The following is a 21,138-nucleotide window of genomic DNA, read 5'->3' on the forward strand; positions in this document are numbered from 1 at the left end:
CTGGATGGAGGGCCCCCCTGAGGCAGACGCATATTTTTAACCATTACATTCATGTTGTCTATCCATGTAAATAAACCAATACAGTGTGTCCGTTTATTTCTCTACATCAAACATGCCATGCCTGGTCTCACGGCCACATCTACTACTCTGTTCATGCATGACACAGATCGGCACTATGCACAGAAAACCGTATTAGTATTGAGGAATAAAATAAAGTGGGAAACCAAGTTCTCCTATGCCAGTGTATCTCCACAGCTGACTAGCGCGGGGAACTGACGTTGCCTCTAACGCATAGGTGCCTAACAAAATAAAAGTCCCCAAGGTGTATTCACAATCTGACCGTTACATTAAATTTTTCTTAAATACACTAAATAAAATGAACGTAATCATACAATAGGCTACTCGCCAGCTAGTAGTAGCCCACTAACCTTGGCTGTCAGGCTAGTAATGTCAACTGCGTGCTACACTGGCTGCACGCTCTGGGAGTTAGCTAGACCTGGACCAGGTCTAGGAGTTAGCCAGACTAGTTCCCGATAGTAAAACTGTCCAATACAACTTCCAATAAAGAAGAAAACATCTCTCTAGTGTAACAGAGTTGTTATTGATAATTGAATTTCGCCAAAATTACGTTTTATTTTATCGTCACCTTCACCGTGACCATGTATTGGAGCGCCCCCGTGTGGTTGGGAGTGGGTGGTTGCTATATGTATATCTGCTGTTAAACTGAGATGGGTCTGGCGGCGAGATGGGTCTAGCAGCGGATACTATTGGCTAAGCTGCCTGGTCGTCCCTTTTGACTGTGACAACGGACGAATGTGGTGAGTTGAGATCGTGCTCTGCCGTTTTGTAGATATCATCGAATAAGATCCTATTGAGAGTATGTAAGATTGTATGATTCGTCAGATGTTTGTTTTCTATTTGTTTTCTGACGGTTAATTTGCTTCTTGTGTGATGTATTTGACTATTTTAGCTAACGTGTCTGTCTTGGAGCCGTTAGCTAGCTACAGTAGGCTGGCTACTGCCCGTCGCGTGGCTGGTGTTTTGACGGCGGGATCTTTTCCCCCTTGCTTTCTTTCATTTTGTTCTTAGTATGTAAAGGGCAGCACATCTGAGTGACAGCAACCATCCCATCTGTGTTAAAAACAGTGTGCAATAAAAGCTGGATGAGCGATGATCCTGGCATCCTGACTGGTGTGTGAGGCAGAGAGAGAAGTGAAGGGTTACACTAGCATCCGACCAGCTAACTACAGCTACTGCCAATTAGCGAGCTAATGTAACGTGATTCAAACAGTTTGTACTCAAACGATATCTATTTTAAACTCAATTAAAACTAATTCATTTGCACAAATATTTTAATAACTGCTTAGCTAGCTACATGACCTGCAACAATGACGCAACAAAACATCGCTAGCTAACGTTAGCTAAATGCTTAGAGCCACTTGGCATAAAGTTTGATAGACAACACTGAATAAAACCTTAGAAAAGACAACTAACCTTGTCTTTGTCGCAGTATCAATCAATCAATCAATCAAAGCTTTATTTCTATAGCGCATTTCATACCCAGAGGCAACACAATGCGCTTTACAGAGAACAAGGGAGGTGGGCAGACATCACACCCCTACATATTCCAGAGGGAAGCAAAAAAACAGTAATCACCCGGGGGCCAGATAAGTGAGCTGTAAAAATTCTTCCCTGACCCCTCTCAACAAGGCGATCGAGCAAGCTCCTGGAGTATGTTTGTCTACCGGCTAAGAACATTTATAGAGCAATAAATAACATTAAATTACATTTTCAGAGTAAGAGAGGCTAATAACATCATAGGAGAGACATGGCAAACATTGGTGTATGTCTGTGTGTGCATAAATGTGCCTGGGCCCAGATAGAGGCAGGGTCAGGGGTAGGATCGGGGTAGGAAAAGGATACGGACCCGGGTTAGGGTGAGGGGAAGGGGATCTGGTATCAGTATCAGAGGCTTCTCGGCAACAAGTGGACTAATAAAGAATAAATAAAGAATATCTTATCTTCTTCACTGGAATTAATGGCGCCTCGCAAACAACAAATATCTTCTCTTATCTGACTGCACACTGACATTCACAAAAAAACTACAAGACGACGACCGTCCGGTTTCCTGTCAACTGCAGAGGTCACGTGATTTCCTGTCAACTGCGGAGGCGCCTCTTGCGGAGGTCGGCCATTTTGTCTGCAGCCAGATGCATCTCACTTTACCTCCAGTTGCTATAGCTCTGACGTCAGTGCGTTCCTCTGAGCATGCCTACAAGGCTCGAAAATAAACAAAGACCGAAAAAGAGGGCAATTGATCACAAGCTACCATAAACTTAATTTCGAATACTTCTACGGTCGTTTAGCTGACATTTACACACACCATCTCAACCGGGGACGTATCTTTCACCATGGACAACTCATTGTTAATGCGAGTGAGTGTATTTTCCGATCAGGGAGGCAGGAAATATATGGAGGATGTAACCGAGGTTGTAGTGGAGCCCGAGCCGGGAGAAGACGAGCTGAACGCGGACGAAAAGGACGAATCGAAAGGGGATAGCTCGGCGGTCATCATCTCTATGCCCGAAAGCGTGCACCCGGAGTGGACTAATAACAATGCACTGAACGATCCTTTGTCTACGTCTTCGCCCACTACGGTTTCCCGCACACAAATTGTACAAAATGAGGATCAAAGTTGTGCACCTACTGCAACACTACCGACAGAGGAGAAGTCGCCGGCGGAGAAGAGCCTACCGCGCCGCTCCGTGGCTTTCTTCGCCGTGTTCGACGGTCACGGAGGCCGCGAGGCAGCGCAGTTCGCACGGGACTATTTGTGGGAATTCATCAAGAAACAACGAGGATTTTGGTCCAAGGACGACGAGGAAGTGTGTTCGGCCATTCGGAAGGGGTTCGTCGCTTGCCACCACGCCATGTGGAAAAAGCTACGTAAGTTCAATCTATATGCTTGGTTTAGCTAGTCTAGCTAACGTTAGCTAGGTTCAGCTAGCTTAGCTAGCCTGGCTAACGTTAGCTTAGCTTGCTAGCGCACATTCAAGAACCACGAAATAGACCAAATGCAAGCCCCACGCCCAACACTACCATAGCTAAGTAAAGCAAACTGCAGTCTGGCTCGGCCGTTTTGATGTTATCGATGCCATATCTGCTGGGGGGGGGGGTAATTTGGCCAGGCTGCCAGGCTAGTGCTAGCTACTTCCATACGTCGAATAGGCGCGCGCACAGACACTGTAAGGTTAGCTCGCTAGCTGTGCTGGCTGTGTGTCGGTGGTCAAGCCACATCTTTGGTCTGGAGGTTACTGTGCACAGTAAAGTTGTAGTTTGACTTAATGTGTTAAATAATAACAGTATTTTGTTGTCAGAGGACACTTCACTATCATCAAACCTGGAACTATTTTAAGTGAAGACCTGTGAGTGCCAGCACAACAGTGGGAAAAAAAGCTTGTTGGTTTTGAGTTCAAACAGCGTGGCTGCTCCAGTAAGTCCTGTGTCTTTTCACAGACTTGTAACTGTGCCCAGACATGTCAGCATTTGAACACATTTTCTAAGTTGCCGATTAAAGATTTTGCTCTTGTGTTGTGCAAAGAAATGGTAATCTCCAGAAACATCTGTCTTGTGCCCAGAGTGCTTTTGATGCCACTCCAGGTCTGCTCGACTGCAGCAATGCATTATGTAGATTTACCCCACAGCTGTGAGTCAATGAGCTCAAGGATGTCTTATATTCAAATCTCACGAGTTGGCAATGACATTAGTGACTAGTTTGGGTTATTACAACAAATCGTTTTTGTCTGTATCTGGCATTGTAGCGGAATGGCCGAAAACACTAACCGGGCTGCCAAGTACGTCCGGCACCACAGCCAGCGTGGTGGTCATCCGAGGGGACCGCATGTACGTCGCCCACGTAGGCGACTCTGCCGTGGTCCTGGGGCTCCAGGAGGACCCGTCAGACCAGTTCATCAGAGCAGTGGAGGTCACACAAGACCACAAGCCCGAGCTGCCCAAGGAGAGGGAGCGCATCGAGGGTCTGGGGGGCAGGTAACGGCAACACCTAGTACTCTGACAGCCACACAAACACCAACGTGGCCTCGTGACCATGCAGAATGCAAACAACATCTTCTCTGATAAGAAAGTTAGCAAAGCCAAAGGGCAGAACAAAAAAAATCAAAGTTTTATCTACCTGAGATGACAACACTACTCAAACTGACCTCATATTCAAACTGAAACTGAACCCCCCTCTAATTCTGTGACCTCCCCCCATAATACTTTGCCCCCCCCACACACACACACACTTCTAAATCTGTCCCCCCCTCCTGCCAGTGTGATCAAGAAGTCGGGGGTGAACCGTGTGGTGTGGAAGAGACCCAGGCTGACCCACAACGGCCCGGTGCGCAGGAGCACCGTCATCGACCAGATTCCCTTCCTGGCTGTGGCCAGAGCGCTCGGTGAGCACGGGAGCACTTACACACACAACACCACACCGGCCCGGTTCCAGATTGGCAGTCTGATTGGTCTCGGGTGGTGTCGCGGTAGCTTAGTTCCAGCGTTGTATGGAAGTGGATTCCTCTATTGTTAACATGAATCAGGACAGATTTGCTCCACTGGAGTTGGAAGAACTGAAGACGTTTGTATTATCAGCTCCTGGTACCTGAATGGCGACATCTCAAACATGCCTCCAAGGCTGAGAACAGGTCTCCCAGGTTTTCCAAACATGCTTTCGTAGGGGCCACAAAAACAAAGTGTTTTCTTGTCTGCTCATGTCTGTCTACATGCTCAGCTTACTGTTTGTAAATGGGGATATGCGTGGATAGACATTCATACACAGGGATAAAAATTAAGTCTATTTGCTCGCCAATGGCGAGTAAATTTAGTTATTGGCGAGTAAATAATGAAGCCCACTCGCCATTCTGTCTGGTGGGAAAAAAATCCTACACACGCTTAGGGTTGGGCGATATCGACATTTTGAAACCGTTTTTAAGTCTCCACAAAATACTGCGATAGTCGGTATTAACGTTATTACGGCGTGGCCAGCGGAGCGGCTGGAGACGTCTATAAAATAAGGCTCTTTGTTCGTCTTGTTCGTAAGTAGACCAATCACAGCACACGCTGCTGTTACCAGGTGGCTCCAATTCATTAAACCCCACACAGGGAAGCCACGCAGTGATTAAACTCTTTGTCTTGTTTTTTTTATGATTATATTTTTTATTCTCTGTCATTTGCGTTGGATAGGAAGGATAATGGCGCACGCGCCGAAAATTTCACCTAAGCTGCAGTGAACGTTGCATTGTCTATTTGTCACCCTATGTCAAAATGGCAGCAAACCTTACTCCAAAAAACATTACTCAACAGTGCAAAGGAGAATTGTATGCTTACCTTTCTGTAGCCTACTGTATTTGTCCCAAACATGCACGTGTCCACAAAACTTCAATAAAGCTGTCATCCTCACACCCTGCCTCATCGTTTATGGTCTCGGCTAGTGTTCACCATTCCACTCCTCAATCATAGGCTAGCCTACTACATCATCATCTCATTCTCCAGCATAGTCTCTCCCCCCGATTCGAAGTTGCAATAGTCCTCTGTCACGCAGGCCAAGCCAGTAAATAGAACTGTCGGCCTATTCTCAAAATGTTACCAGCTAGCCAGTTCGAGTAGGCTACACAGAAACGCCAAATGCCGATGCATGCATGCACAAAACTCGCGAACGTCTAGCCTTAAATTATTATTCAAACAAGGAACGAGATAGAGACGACGATAACCCAGTTACTGCGGAAACTTTACTTGTCTTTAAGCGGAAGAATGCGCACGGCTCGTCTCGTATCAGTGCTGCACACGCACAGTCCCATCCATGGCAGCAGGTAGACGGGACTGCGTAGTGTTGCCTGTGTATGAAATGCGCTATACAAATAAAGTTTGATTTGACATATAATTAATTAGATGAGAAACGTTGCAGTCAGAGTAGGCCTAGACTAGTAATGTTGTTGTAGCGGTTGTATTGCAGTCTTGTTACTGAAGCGTTTCAAAAAAGATAGGATAGCCTACTTTGTCAAATAGCAGTTGTAGCCCGTTTTCAGAATATTCAGAAGTGATCGCAATTGCAAGCATTCGTGAATCATTTGTCTGGGCTTTAGAATAGCCAATCCTATTATTCTTCTAAAATAAATGTCTAGCCTAGCCTATATGTGAACAACAATCAAGGCGATAGTGTAGGACTACTTTTATAATAATAGCCATTTCGTTACTGTAGGCTGTTTCTATGTGCACTTTACCATCAAATACATAGGCAGCCTATAGGCCTAGTTTTATAATAATAGCCTATAGGATTTAGTTCCTTTGTGCATTTGTTGTAGCCTAGGCCATATGCGAGAGGGTCTTCGTTGACAGCGGCTTTACGGTTTGTTGGACAATAAACGGAGATCATCCGAAAAAGACATCCTGCCGTTCTGGTCTGGGCTACATTTATCTAAACATTATTATTATTGTCATTGTTGTTGTGTATTATACTGTGTAGGGCCTACCGGCTACGGTAGGCTACAATTCTGTCTGACTGACCGCTGCGGAGGGTGCGTGCGTTCTAAACTGTTCTAGTGTTGTTAACACGATTAAATGATGATAATAACACCACGACCACCAACAACAATGAAAATAATATATTTTATTCAGAAATTGCTTTAGACGGTTTTGCTGATGAGACCGTCCAGATTTTATAGCATCGCAGTAACCCATAATACCGGAAAACCGCCCAAGCCTACACTCGCTGGAGAAAGCTGCTGATTGGCTCACTTCAATCTCCTGTTACTGTATCATCCAGTGTGTGTGTGTGTTGTGCATAACACATAATTGTGAGATGTTACACTGCCTTTTAATTCCCAAACATTATAAAGATACACGCTACCTAACAGGCCATATCCTGGAATTTGCTTTATTTGGAAAAAGTACGATAAAGGTATAACGATGGCATCTCCCCCTTGACACTAGGAAAAGCACCCTGCAGCTGGCCACGCAAGCTTGGAGGCTTGGACTATTAGACTAACGTTATAGCTTTCAGCCAGCTACGAACAGTATAGAAGTCTAACAGTCTTAACAGAAAACAGATCATTTGTGCTGTGAAACCGACATTAAATCTGCATTGTTCACTAGTCTAATGTTACTTATCGAAGTAGGTGGCCAACAAAGCCAGTTGCACTCTGAAACATTACTGTTCTGGGTTCAACATCTGTCAGTTGTGGTGATAGCTGATAGGGCTAGCCTACTCGGGGGCACGGTGGAGTCTGGAGACGTAACAGATCATGCAGTCAATAGATCTCGTTTTGAATGTTATTGTAATGTCCTCTGGTTATAATAGAATATCGCTACTGGAGCTGTTTAATCCAAAATGCGCAAAGCATCCTGCAGTTGGGTCGGATCGAGGTGCTGGGATGATCAACACTCTGTGGAGCAGATACCACTGCAATGATGATTAGGCTTACACAACTTTCCCATGACAGAATGTTTTGTAGAACTTACAATTCTTTGTTGTTGTAAATTATGAAAGGAAAATAATAACTTGACTAAATATCTTCACCTCCCCCACCCCGAAATGTAGTCATCATTTTATCACAATAGCCTCTATATGCGCAGCACAACGCTGATACAAGACCTAAGAACAAACGATTCAGTACACGGGTGTGTTTGATCAAGTGAAGACCTCATTGTGAGAAGTAGGCTATGTTTTCTAGAATAAATAACAGCGATTAGTAATAGCAGTTATTTTGCATATAAAACAGCATAAATTACAACAATAGGCTAATTATCGGTAAGTCTATAGCATATTGAATGTAGTTTGAGCGAGAGATAATCATGATATTATTGGGGCTGATTTCTAACCAGCTTTGGCTTCGTAACGTTGCCTATAGGCCTATACAACACAGCACACTAACACAGCACACTCAACAGTTCTGGTAGGCTATCACTTCAGAAACCTTACAGCACAGTTTGCACCTCATTAATTTGGTGTTTAAGGCCAGGGAAGGGTACAGTATGGTGAGCTGTGCATGTTACTGCCATTGCACAGGAGGGCTAATGTTACCAAAAGCAAATGCATTGAGAGCTAATGTTGGCATGCTAAGATAACTAACACAGCTAAGCTAGCTGAAGTACGTAACATTAGATTAGCTAATGTTAACATGCTGGATAAAGACAGATAGCTAGCTGGATCAGACAGCTTTTTAAAAATTGTTGCCAATTACAGCTATCGTAATGTTTATCTAACATTAGCTAGATTCGCTACTAATCAGAGATGGAGATCATAGTAAAAACTTCCCAAGTTGTATGACAACCACAAATACAGTTATAAAATGTATACACTAAATATATTAAAATTAGAGGTGGTCATCATTGAGACTGCAATTCATCAATTCATCAAAGATTAGGAGAAACTATTCGGAGCTTACCGCATTTGATAGATAGTGAAATGGCGCAAAGACAGCAGGTGCGCGATCCAGACAGTTTTCTGTTGGGGACGGGTTTAGGGGAGTGCGGGCATGTTTTTTCACACTTAAATATAACCTGTAGAGTGGGAAAAACGTCATGAATGGGGGCATTTTCAACCCGGGTGAAATTTGACTGAAAATGTTAAGATTCCAGTCTCTCCAAAACTACAAAATGGATATATTCAGAGGTGAAAATTAACTTTTTGGCTCACGGTGAGTCACCTGCCAAGGGGACTGTAGATGAAAAAATCTACCGGCCAAGTATATATATTTTTTCAGATAGCCTTCCGAAATCTAGTCGCCAATTGGAAATTGTACCTGCATTTGGCTGATGGCAGGTGTTAATTTTCAGCCCTGGATATATTTCATGTTTTTATTGTGTTTCTTCAATGTCCTCTTGTGCATATAGCACGTACAAACTCAAAAAAGTTAAAATTGCTATGTTGTACCTTTTAATATGAAGACTATAGTATTTTAACTTATGCTATTCAATGATCAGGGGTGCACATTGCCACTAAAGTGTGCTCACATTAACATGTGTAGCCTAATCATTTAGTTTGTGCAAGACTCATCGGAAATCTGTGCAACAATAAGATTGCTTGACTCCAAGAGGCAGTCTATTCTAGGCATGGGCCGGTTAAGGCTCATTTACCCTCGACATAAAGTACACAGATGGATACGGACGGAGCTTTCTGTCCATACTCTGCGAGCATTTTGTCCGTATTTTGCATATCTTGTTCTTCCTCTGTATTTTGCATGTCAGCTTAGGGATACGGGTGAAATGGAGCAGTGGCAGTGACTGAGGAGGCAGTGACTGTTATAACGTTTGAAACGGACGGATAGGCATAAATAAGCCTTTACTGGTTTCACGGTATACCTCGGTATGAAAAAGTTGCGGTTCCAACTAACATTCCATTCTGACGGTAAACTCTGACGGTATAGATCAACTTTATTGCAGACACACAGGTCCATATGAAAAAAATACAGTACAATACGAGTTAGACTAGATGTAGAGTCGATTTCAAAACCATCTAGTTGTCAGTGAAAACAGCTGTGCTCAGCCCTATTTATAAATCGCTCGTCAGTTGTATTTTTCTTTGCATACCTCAACTGACCGACAAATGTTTCTGAGATGCTATGTTTCACTCCAGACTGAATAGCTGGTTCTGTATTGTTTTATATATTGTTGACTGTACTGCTGCTACCCTGGCCAGGTCTCTCTCACAAAAGAGATTTTAATCTCAATGAGACTTCTTTGATAAATAAAGGTTAAATGGTAAATGGACGGCACTTATATAGCGCTTTTCCACCTTAGCGACACTCAAAGCGCTCTACAATGGCCTCTCATTCACCCATTCACACACCAAAGCTGCCATGCAAGGTGCTAACCTGCTCATTGGGAGCAATTTGGGGTTAGGTGTCTTGCTCAAGGACACTTCGACATGTGGACAGTCGGAGCTGGGATTCGAACCACTGACCCTTCGATCATTGAACAACCCACTCTACCAACTGAGCTACAGCCGCCCGTTGAATGAACTGCTGTATCAGGGAACACCTGAGACGAAGCCCCTTAATTAAACACAGTGGAGTTGAATGTATTACCCATGTGTCTCTGTCCATAGGAGACTTGTGGAGCTATGACTTCTACAGCGGGGAGTTTGTGGTGTCCCCTGAGCCGGACACCTGCGTGGTGACCCTCGACCCCCGCAAGCACCGCTACGTCATCCTGGGCAGCGATGGGCTGTGGAACATGGTGCCGCCCCAGGATGCTGTGTCTATGTGCCAGGACAACGATGAGGCTATGGTGAGCTTAGTAAAAAAAAAAAAAAAAAACGGCTAGGGATGTGCTCAGATAGTCGGCTAAACTAAATATAGGCTAATATAATTTGATTTAAAAATACTAATAATAATTTAAATAATTAAAGTAACCTCACTCACAGTGCTCAGGCGTATAGTTAAGCGTATTGGTTGGACCTGGCGGGTGGGCAATAACCCAAAGCCAGCTGTGAATGAAATTCAAGTCTCACCAATGTGTTTTATTTTCCTACCTGACTGTTGTTCTAACTTTGTATTTTGTTCCTCTAGAATCAGTCTGTTAAAACTACAAATTGTTCCTGTGTGACATCACTTCCTTGTCCTCTTCATCCTGTAACTGAATGTCACTTCCTTTTTCCCTCTATAAACTATCACTTTCGTTCCCCAGTCACCCACTCTTGCTCGGATTCACTTCTGTGCATTTGTCCTTTTTGCAAATCGTAACATAGAATAAACTTATTGTCTTGGTTTGAAACCAGCTTGACCGACCACTCGGCGTGTTCTTTGAAATGTAGACTAAACCAAGTAAGATTTTTAATTCACACAGCACTTGGATAGTTCAGTCATATACATATATATATTTTTATTATTTTTTATTTATTAATTTAACTTTTATTTACCCAAGCAAGCAATTAAGAATAAATTCTTATATACAAAAGCAGCCTGAGGAAGGGGAAAATGGGAGTTCCCATCATATGCATGCTCCCTTTGTTGCAGTCTTTCTCAAACCTATATTTGCACAAATGCTAATGTGAGCACACTTGTGGCAATGGCACCCCTGACCTAGTTACCGTATGTTAAATTAGGCTTCTATTAATACTGCGGATGTGTTTTGAGGAACATTGGCCCAAGAACAAGCACATAGAATAATGTGAAAATAAACAGTGCAAATAAAAACAAATCGAAATAAACAATAGGTCTTTCTTTGGGGAGGACTATGTTGTCAACTGAAGATGAGCTGGAGTGACACTGGACTGAACTGCTTATCCCACTGAGCAAAGACCCACTTCTGTGGTGGCGTGAGAGGCCCAGCTTCCCCAGACTATAGGCTACCAGCTTGCAAATTGCTACCTCAGTTTCAACTAATTTGTAACATTCAAAGCAATCATATTGAGATTATGAAATCAGTTGTGTAGTGGTCAGCTCAAATTAAACCATTTTGCAGTATCAACACATTTATTTTTGGCCTATAGGCCGCAGCCTACACCAGGACAAACATTTTCAAATGTAGCCTACAATTTGTTGTAATATATTTATTTTTTTTGTACAATATGCTTATTATTTTTATATATTTTTATTTGCACTGTTTATATTCATTATTGAAAAGATTGCTCGTGTTTCCTCCCTCACAGAAAAAGACTGTCTCATTCTCTCCGTTTCTCAGAGCTGTCTCTGTCTGGCGGGCATGGCTATGTTGCGCAATACCTGCGCCGTGTTGCGCAAATAATCAGTACCTGCTCCGAGAGCGAGTGAGAGACGGATATCTCTTCTGATAATTAGGAATAGCGAAAATGCTTCTTAGACTAATAGGCCTATGTTAATCTTAGGTTAAGTTAAGTTACAGGGTTGTAGAGATAAACGTTAATAGCCTATCATAGCTTTTCAAGTTCTTCCGATCCTCTTACTTTTTGCAACAAGAAATGCAATTGGGATTCAACATGCCCCCTTCATCTGAACACACAAGGGCTTTTTGCATAGTCAACCAATCGCATTGCACTTAAGAGTAAAACACACCACGCGCTGCGGCATCGAGATTTTGGGTGATTATTACTTACCACGAGCCACATACATGCCGAACCGGTGGGGGGCGATCCATACGGATCACGGATCAATTGGATCACGGCAACGCTCCATTGCACCCCTATTAGATAGATAAATTATATATATATATACACAGACATGGACAAAATTGTTGGTACCCTTCCTTTAAAGAAGGAAAAACCCACAATGGTCTCAGAAATAACTTGAAACTGAGAAAAGTAATAATAAATAAACATTTACTGAAAATGTACTAATGAAAATTGGCCATTGCTTTTGAATTGTGGTTCAACAGAATAATAATAAAAAATAAAATAAACTAATGAAACTGTCCTGGACAAAAATGATGGTACCCCTAGAAAAGATTGAAAACAATTTGACCATAGGGACATGTTAAACTAAGGTGTGTCCTCTAATTAGCATCACAGGTGTCTTCAAACGTCAAACATAAACAGTCAGTCTGCCTATTTAAAGGGTGATATGTAGTCACTGTGCTGATATGTAGTCACTGTGCTGATATGTAGTCACTGTGCTGATATGTAGTCACTGTGCTGTTGGGTATCATGGTGTGTACCACACTAAACATGGACCACAGAAAGGTAAGGAGAGAGTTGTCTCAGGAGATTAGAAAGAAAATTATAGACAAGTATGTTAAAGGTAAAGGTTATAAGTCCATCTCCAAGCAGCTTGATGTTCCTGTGACTAAAGTTGCACATATTATTCAGAAGTTTAAGGTCCACGGGACTGTAGCCAACCTCCCTGGTTTACTCGTACTAGGAATGTTTGATCTATGGTGCATACACTTACAGAGACATTGGAGGGTGCAGGGCAGAACAGGACAAATACAAACACTCCCCCCAATCTATCATATAGTTTATATCCCAAAAGCTGTACTTGGAAAGCAAAGAGTTGTGCGGAGCAGGGTTGGGATATAACGCTACCATGGTTACCTGGAAGCTGACTGTGTGCCGTCGTAACCATGCTTCTCCCCAGGCTCCGTGCGGCGTCTCCAGCGCCCGCCAGCTGGTGAGCCACGCCCTGCTGAGGTGGCGCCATCGCATGCTCCGTGCCGACAACACCAGTGCCATCGTCATCGCGCTGCAGGAGCCCGGGGCCCCCCAGGAGTCGCTCCACCACGAGGAGGTGCTGCTCAACCTGGCCAAGGTGTCCCAGTGCGGGCCGACCATGGACGCCCGCTCGGACACGCCCATCATCCAGGTGAGCGGGGGTTAAAGGGAGTTTCCTGTTCTCTTTCTATGGGACTTGATCATTTGTTTACCACAACACAAGTGCTAGTTTTAGAAAAATATATATTAGTTACTGTGTAGTGTAGAATTAGCCTCAGTTTAGTTTGGCATCATACCTGACCAGCTAAACTGCCTTGATAACGATTTATTGCTAATTTACGCAACAAAATCCCCAAAATGAGTGAATACCGCAGCTGTTAAAGTTAGACACAATGTAACTAATCAGCCGTTCACACTTAAGACATCCCCATCCCCGCTATTCTATGCTTGTTTATTTGAGGGACGCATGCTGTAAGCAGTGTATGAAAATTGTGTGGAACATTTGCTGAGATTAAGATTATGTGGCTTTGTAGCGCCCATACCTTCAACTGACCGGTACAGTCATCTCTCCCCCCCCCCCCCCCTCTCTCTCTCCCTCTCTCTCTCCCCCCCTCTCTCTTCCCCCCCCCTCTCTCCCCCCCTCTCTCTCTCTCTCTCTCTCCCCATCTCTCTTTCTTCCTCTCTCTCCCCCCCTCTCCCCCCTTTCTCTCTCTCTCCCCTCCCCCCCCTCTCTCCCCCCCCCTCTCTCCACCCCCCTCTCTTTCCCCCTCTCTCTCCCCCCCCCTCTCTCTCTCTCCCTCCCTCCCCCCCCCCTCTCTCTCCCTCCCTCCCCCCCCCCTCTCTCTCCCTCTCTCTCTCTCTCCTCCTCTGTCCCCCCCCCTCTCTCTCTCTCTCTCTCTCCCCCCCCCCTCTCTCTCTCTCTCTCCCTCTCTCCCCCTCTCTCCCTGCAGGTCCCAGAAGTGGACAGTCCCTCGGCGGTGTGTGAGCTGCTCCCCACCCTAGAGCGGAGGAACGGCCTGTCAGGTAGCAGCCTGTACGCCCTGTCCCTGGCAGACCCGTTTGCCCCCCCGCCCCCTCACACGGACTGGGACGAGGAGCGGCCCCGCACGCGCTCTTCCCCGGGGGACGCCACCGCCGACGACGCGGGGGAGGGCCCCAACGACGACGCCAGGACGGCCGGCGGAAAACGGACGCACAAGGAGCCGTCGCGGCCGAACGCGCCGACGCCTGGGAACAAGAAGGCCCGGCGTAGGAGCAGCAATGCCGAGAAAGTGGCGCTGAGACGCAGCGGCGGGAAGGGCCAGAAGCAGACCGCCAGCGTCCCGCTGCTCCTCCAGCAGCAGCACGGCAAGACCACCGTGTGCGTGTGCTGAGACATGCATGACGCGCAAGCAGTAACACACACACACACACTCTGCGGACGGACAGACGGACGGACACACACGCTGCCTCTTCCATGCCCCTTTTTACAGACCATTGCAAGTGTTGTGGCTCCATCCAACGCAAGTCTATTTTTGTAGTTCTGGTCATCGGTGATACTACAGAGAGACTACAACTCCATTTAAATGTTGGCCTACGGTTTTCTTCCCTGAGATTACCAAGAGAGCTTGGCTTCACGGCATCATTTGCAATTTTTAATTCCTCTGCTGGGATGGTGAAGAATGATTTAAAGCAGTGTGTCATTTCAAAATTATAGAAAATGTATTACAATTAAATAGGAACTTGTGTAAATATTCTGAATAACTTGGTAGTTGTGCAAGTGAGTACACCTGTGTTACTTTATGTAAAGCAATATATTTTTTATACATTGTTTTATTTTACTATGATACAATGTTAAGAGACTACCATTTTGGATGAGCTCCACCATCTAGATTCACACATTGTCCTTTTATCACGGAAATCCACACCAATCAACATTCTGCTTGTTTATGCTTCCCCACATGTTTTTTTTTACCGTTTCTTTTTTTTTTTTTTTTTTTACTAATTAGATGAGTTTTAGTTAAATATTCGTCCACAACTGAAGGTGCTGCTACAGTTAAATCCGGTAATAAATAGTCTAAATGTTGAGGTGTGATATGAAAGGTAACCTGTACATAGGACAGTTGGGGAAGCTACCATCATGTAATATGAGGCGACACACAGTGGCCATAGCATGCAACTGCACCGCTTTGCTTGCTTGCCCCAAACAATACCCTAGTATAATTTAGCCCCAACCAGTAACTGTGTTATCCAATGACCTGATGTATCTATCCTCCACTCCTGTATGGGAACCAGAAACCACATTGCAATTGTGTTGGACCTGTGCCACTCCGTGTCTAACATGACAATGGCACGGCTGTCCTGGCGTTCAGGTTCAGGCTGCTCGTGGATAAACGTCCTTTTTGAAGACTTTTCTAGCTGCTTGCTGAGGCTCCATTCTCCACCTCCATTCTCAACCCGTGTAACTGCAATGTTCTGTTAGCAGTAAGTTTACCTGTTGGCATCACTAACACGGCTGCTGGGGTAATGGGCTTTGTGTGTTACCTTTTCCATTTACAAGCTCATTAAATTATTGTTTAGTTGATGTCACATATGTAGTTTGTTCATAGACCAAAGTGCAATTTTAACTGGACAATTTGTAGCATTTTTGTTTGTTGGTTGTAATGTGTAGTATTTTTGTTTTTACTAAATCTCAATTGAAGACGCATGTCTTGTTTGAGCTAAAATGATAATCTTTACTGTTTTACACATTCTGCAAATACAAGCTTTCCATTAACTTGCTGGGGATATTGTGTATTAAGATTCATAAACAATGTATTTTTAGGTTAAGTGGTTCACCCTGTTGAATCATGGTATCCTTTCATGCTTAGTGTGAATATGGCTGTGCTTACTGCAGCTACTGCATGTCACTTGTACAGTGTAAATGTGTGGGGGGTAAACACTTGGAATTGAACATATATGAAATAAAGATATGTTTTGTCAATTAAAGTTTTAACTTAATTTGTTTAAGCCGGCATGATTGTTAAGCAGATGATAAAAGGAGGCATTTCATTTGACCTGTACCTCTGATGCAGCTCTGTGAATAGTGAACTTATATTTCAAGTGTTAGTCGGGCTTCATTGCTAATTTATGATGGCCGACTAAGGCAACACTAGGGTGCTTGGATAAATGGCAAATGAAGGTCATGTACTTCAAATCTCCCTTGCACTGATTTATATTACCATGTTAAAATAAGTAGTAAAGTGTTGCAGTACAGAATAAGATCCTGTCAGCGATATGTGAGGTGAGGTTTATCCGGTCTCATTCCTGGGTATAGTCCATTCCAGGGAACAACGTGTACTCTAACGTTACCTTAAATGGTAACTATATAGCAAAAACACGTTTTTACTTTTTAAGCATGAAGCGGTAGTTCGGAGTTTTGGAAATATAGTCTTATTTACGACTAACCCATAACTATAGTGTTAAGTACGTACCCGTAGGGCTGTTGTGCTTTAGCTAGCTGTCTGTCTACTGTATCTAATACCAGCAAATCTGTTTCGTTACAGAAGTGATATTTGTGGTATATTATATGACTTGTGGTTAAACTCTGTCATCTCAGGGGAGTGGCTCTGCATGGAACTATTTGTTTTAATAGAAAGGGTTAATGGGTGAACCTGGGGTGGACAGTTGTCCTCATAAGTGTAGAATGATTTTAACTTTTCCATTAGATTTTGTAGGTTCACTGTGGAAGCAGGTTTGCGGGTAAAAGTCCACATAAATACCAGCCGGGCCCATCAAATGCTGACGGGTCATTTTCCCAAATCCTAACCCTAACCCTGGCCACTTATATATCCCAGTAGATAATTAATAATAAGATATTATTTCCTGCATACTATTGCACTGAAAATGGCTTGATATAGGCTACTACAAAGATTTCAATCTCTCCAATCTCTTTCATGCTAGAATGTTGCTCTCAACATTCGGAACTCCCCCCATCGTTATGTCAGCTGGCATCTCTTACCACCTTTACATGTTCGTTGAAACACACTTCACACTAACCAACTAGCTAACTAATTGCGACTGCTATTCAGTGTTCGTATATTCTGTTCTTACCTGAGAACAAATCCCAGATGAGAAACCATTGGTGAATGCCAGAATTTTCTTAGAAACGGCGTAAATACAGTTTAAGAAGAAATGGTTCTTAAGAACTTCTTGACTTTGTTGGTGAATGAGGCCCATTGGGCCAATTCCCAATAAGGTGTCCTAATCATAACCATAATTTCCATTGTAAACGTGTGCGTCAGAATATCTGATATGTCATCGTTTAGGCCTATAGGCTGGTTTATACGCCAGGACCAACGAAGCATGCACGCGGAGCGCGCACAATATTTGGGGGGGTGCGCTTTCAAAGCATGCCTTGATGGGTTTCACATCACCAGAAAGACGCTGAGCATTTGCATGTGTATGTAAAAACATACAGGAAAACTATAGTAGCCTAGGCTACTGGTGTTTTTTTTAACACATCAACAAAGGCCAATCATTTGAGACCGAGCGAATAAGAGGGCAATATTTAGGCCGAAACAACCAAGCTTTTAGGGACACAATAAAAAAAAACTACAGAGCCATTATGAATGACTGGACGATAAAATAGGCTACACAGCACAGGGCACAGCACACAATAGCCTACTCCCCTACTTCACTAATCAGTGTTTAGGCTAGCTGGGTTCTATCTCAACCAAGTCTGAACGCGATATTGAAAGTCACTAATTCCACTGGTAGGCTATAATTCCCATGTATGTAGGCCTACTCTAGTGCTTCTCAGTCCCGTTGTCGCATTCCGCTCGCTCATGCCAGACAACAGTCCTTTGCTGCTCCGTCAAAATAAATCGGTGTCGGCCTATTTATGAGAGGCGCTCATATTTACAAGTGTCAGATAAACATGAAACTTCACTAACTTAAGCAAAAGGGTCTATTTTAACAAATGCTGGGTTTTGGCGCTGCCATTAAATAACTGATTCTGTCCGAGTTAAATTATTTTTCGAAGTAGTCTTCTTCTGTGGTGGTGGCGGTGCTTTGAAGCTTCAAAGTGTATTAACACTTTGTATTCTGTGTATCAACGCACCGAAATGTGTGACCATCGGATTTTGTGACCGGTGGTCACACATTTCGGTGATCACAGATGTCGGTGTATTAACATGCGGAAATCAGTGACCACCGGATCTGGTCACTGCACAGAATTCCGCATAACACCTGGTTGATTCAGGGCGACGCGAAACCTCCGGTTGAAAATACGTCGGTTGCTCTGGGAAGAAGGGCCAGCAGCTGATGACACAGTGGAAGTCTCAAGTGCTAACAGTAGCCTAGTAACAGTACTCATATATGCTAACATATATCTTAAGAAACTGGGCTCAGCATCATGATCACAAGTTTATACAGTTAACATATTTTTAAGCAATGGTAGTGTCTACTTTTCATCTAACAAAATAGATAATGCATGGGTTGTGTCAGAAATGGTGCCTTACGAAAGGTTCAGAATCCGGGGTGTAATGTAATAGTCTGTTTTAAATAAATCATGTTTAGAATTAAAAGCATGCCCTGAATTAATGGATACCTCGGAGCATGAAGGTGTCAGTCCCTTCCTTTCCCAACTATCCTTTTCTACTGTCGCTGTGCCAATAAAGCAGAAATGTGTTTCTGAGCTAATATCTTCTTTATCCCTCTTAGGGGCTACGCGGAAAAACCCAGTCACGAGGGGAACCACTGAGGAGGCACTGCAGCAGGAGGCTACCAAGTACCTGAAGGGGGCGTCAGACAGGGAGGGTGGCTGGAGGCAGCGCAAGAGGCTAGCAGAATCACTCGTAGCCCCACTGCAACTCAAAATACTGAGCTGCTTAGGAGCACCTGGTTCCATGGCCCCAGACACTGGGCTGACTGTGATGTAAGACAAGTCTGCAAGTTTTTATTTTTAAGGAAATGTAGTCTGTTTTGCAGATGAATTAACTGCGTCAAACTGATTGCAGAAACTGGGTGACCAATTAAGTGACCGATTATTAAGTCCCATTGATATACTACTAGACTTGTGCTTACTGTTAAGTAACTCTGTGTTTTGTTTCATCCCTAGATTATGTTTTGATATGATAGACCTTTTGGTTTAGTATCTTATTAGTGGTTATCATCTCCTAAAGGTATGGAGTGCTTTTGTTCAAAACCGGAGTTTTCGCAAAATAAGTCTCTTGCCATATTTTGCTCCCCTTCGCAATATTCACTCATAGATCGGGCTGTGGAAATGCTAGAGACATTATCCCGATGGCGTGTTGATGCGCCCAGGTCTCCTGAACACGGGGAGATCAACCGCAAATCGATCAGACCTTCCTCCGCTGAGTTATGGTCACTTTTCCACACCTACCCTCTACCAGTGAATGCCTAATTTTTGGGTTACCACAGCTCAGCGTAGGGAGCTCTGATCGACTCGGGGTTTGTCACTACATGTTCGGGAGACTCAGCGCATTAAAACCCATCCAAGATCATGTCTCTATCACAACCTCAGCCCGAACTATGAGCGAATTACGCGTGTGCGTGTGAGATGTGCTGCTGGTTGGCTGTCATCCTATAGTCAGAATTACTTTTACAGTTCAAATTTTCAGTGAGCATTTCTTAGTAGAAAAGTTGTTAAATACGGCTTATGGTCAGCGGTGAAATTACATGCAAAACTGGTTCAAAAGTGCAAAGTGAAATATCGGATATTTGAAGACATTGATTAAAAGTGAAATATGGTCTAAATGCGAACGTTTCGAATTTCGTCCTGGTCGTGGAACTACCGACCAGCTCTTCACTCTCACAAGGATCTTGGAGGGGGCTTGGGAGTTTGCCCAACCTGTCTACATGTGTTTTGTGGACTTGGAGAAGGCTTACGACCGGGTCCCTTGAGAGGTCTTGTGGAGGGTTATGCGGGAGTATGGGGTGAGGGGGTCCCTACTTAGGGCCATCCAATCCCTGTACACCCAGAGCGAGAGCTGTGTCCGGGTCCTCGGCAGTAAGTCGTCTTCCTTTCCGGTGGGGGTTGGCCCACGCCAGGGCTGCGCTTTGTCACCAATCCTGTTTGTGATTTTCCTGGACAGGATATCGAGGCGTAGCCGTGGGGAGGTGGGTTTGCAGTTCGGTGAGCTGGGGATCACGTCGCTGCTTTTTGCAGATGATGTGGTCCTGATGGCATCAACTGCCTGCAACCTCCAGCACTCTCTGGATAGGTTCGCAACTGAGTGTGAAGCGGCTGGGATGAGAGTAAGCACTTCTAAATCTGAGGCCATGGTTCTCAGCAGGAAACCGGTGGCCTGTCCGCTCCGAGTAGGAAATGAGTCCTTACCCCAAGTGAAGGAGTTCAAGAATCTGGGGGTCTTGTTCACGAGTGAGTGAACCATGGAGAGGGAGTTTGGCCGGAGAATCGGAGCAGCTGGTGCAGTTCTGCAGTCGCTTTACTGCACTGTTGTGACGAAAAGAGAGCTGAGCCAAAAGGCAAAGCTCTCGATCTACCGGTCTATCTTCGTCCCCACCCTCACCTATGGTCATGAAGGATGGGTCATGACCGAAAGAACGAGATCACGGATACAAGCGGCCGAAATGAGTTTTCTCCGGAGGGTGGCTGGGGTCTCCCTGAGAGATCGGGTGAGAAGTTCAGTCATCCGGGAGAGACTCGGAGTAGAGCCGCTGCTCCTTTGCGTCGAAAGGAGCCAGTTGAGGTGGTTCGGGCATCTAGTGAGGATGCCTCCTGGGCGCCTCCCTAGGGAGGTGTTCCAGGCGTGTCCGGCTGGGAGGAGGCCGCGGGGTAGACCCAGGACTAGGTGGCGGGACTACATCTCCGCACTGGCCTGTGAGCGGCTAAAGATTCCCCAGGCAGAGCTGGTTGATGCTGCTAGGGAAAGGGATGTCTGGGGCCCCCTGCTGGAGCTGCTGCCTCCGCGACCCGACCCCGGATAAGCGGATGAAGATGGATCGATGGATGGATGCGAACGTTTAATCAATGTATTCAAATAGCTGGTATTTCACTTTGCACTTTTGAACCA

General features: G+C 44.6%; 1 protein-coding gene across 1 annotated transcript; it reads left to right on the plus strand.

Moving 5' to 3' along the window:
* The first annotated feature begins 2,321 nt into the window (after window positions 1-2,321).
* ppm1db (protein phosphatase, Mg2+/Mn2+ dependent, 1Db) lies at window positions 2,322-15,066 on the plus strand. The gene is made up of 6 exons (XM_084448231.1): window positions 2,322-2,946; window positions 3,822-4,050; window positions 4,333-4,457; window positions 10,103-10,284; window positions 13,047-13,271; window positions 14,071-15,066. The coding sequence occupies exons 1-6, from the start codon at window positions 2,412-2,414 to the stop codon at window positions 14,491-14,493; spliced, it is 1,719 nt and encodes a 572-aa protein (XP_084304357.1). The 5' UTR covers window positions 2,322-2,411; the 3' UTR covers window positions 14,494-15,066.
* The last annotated feature ends 6,072 nt before the right edge of the window (window positions 15,067-21,138 follow it).

The sequence above is a fragment of the Borostomias antarcticus genome (genome assembly GCF_949987555.1).
Source record: "Borostomias antarcticus genome assembly, chromosome: 1".
Classification (NCBI taxonomy): domain Eukaryota; kingdom Metazoa; phylum Chordata; class Actinopteri; order Stomiiformes; family Stomiidae; genus Borostomias; species Borostomias antarcticus.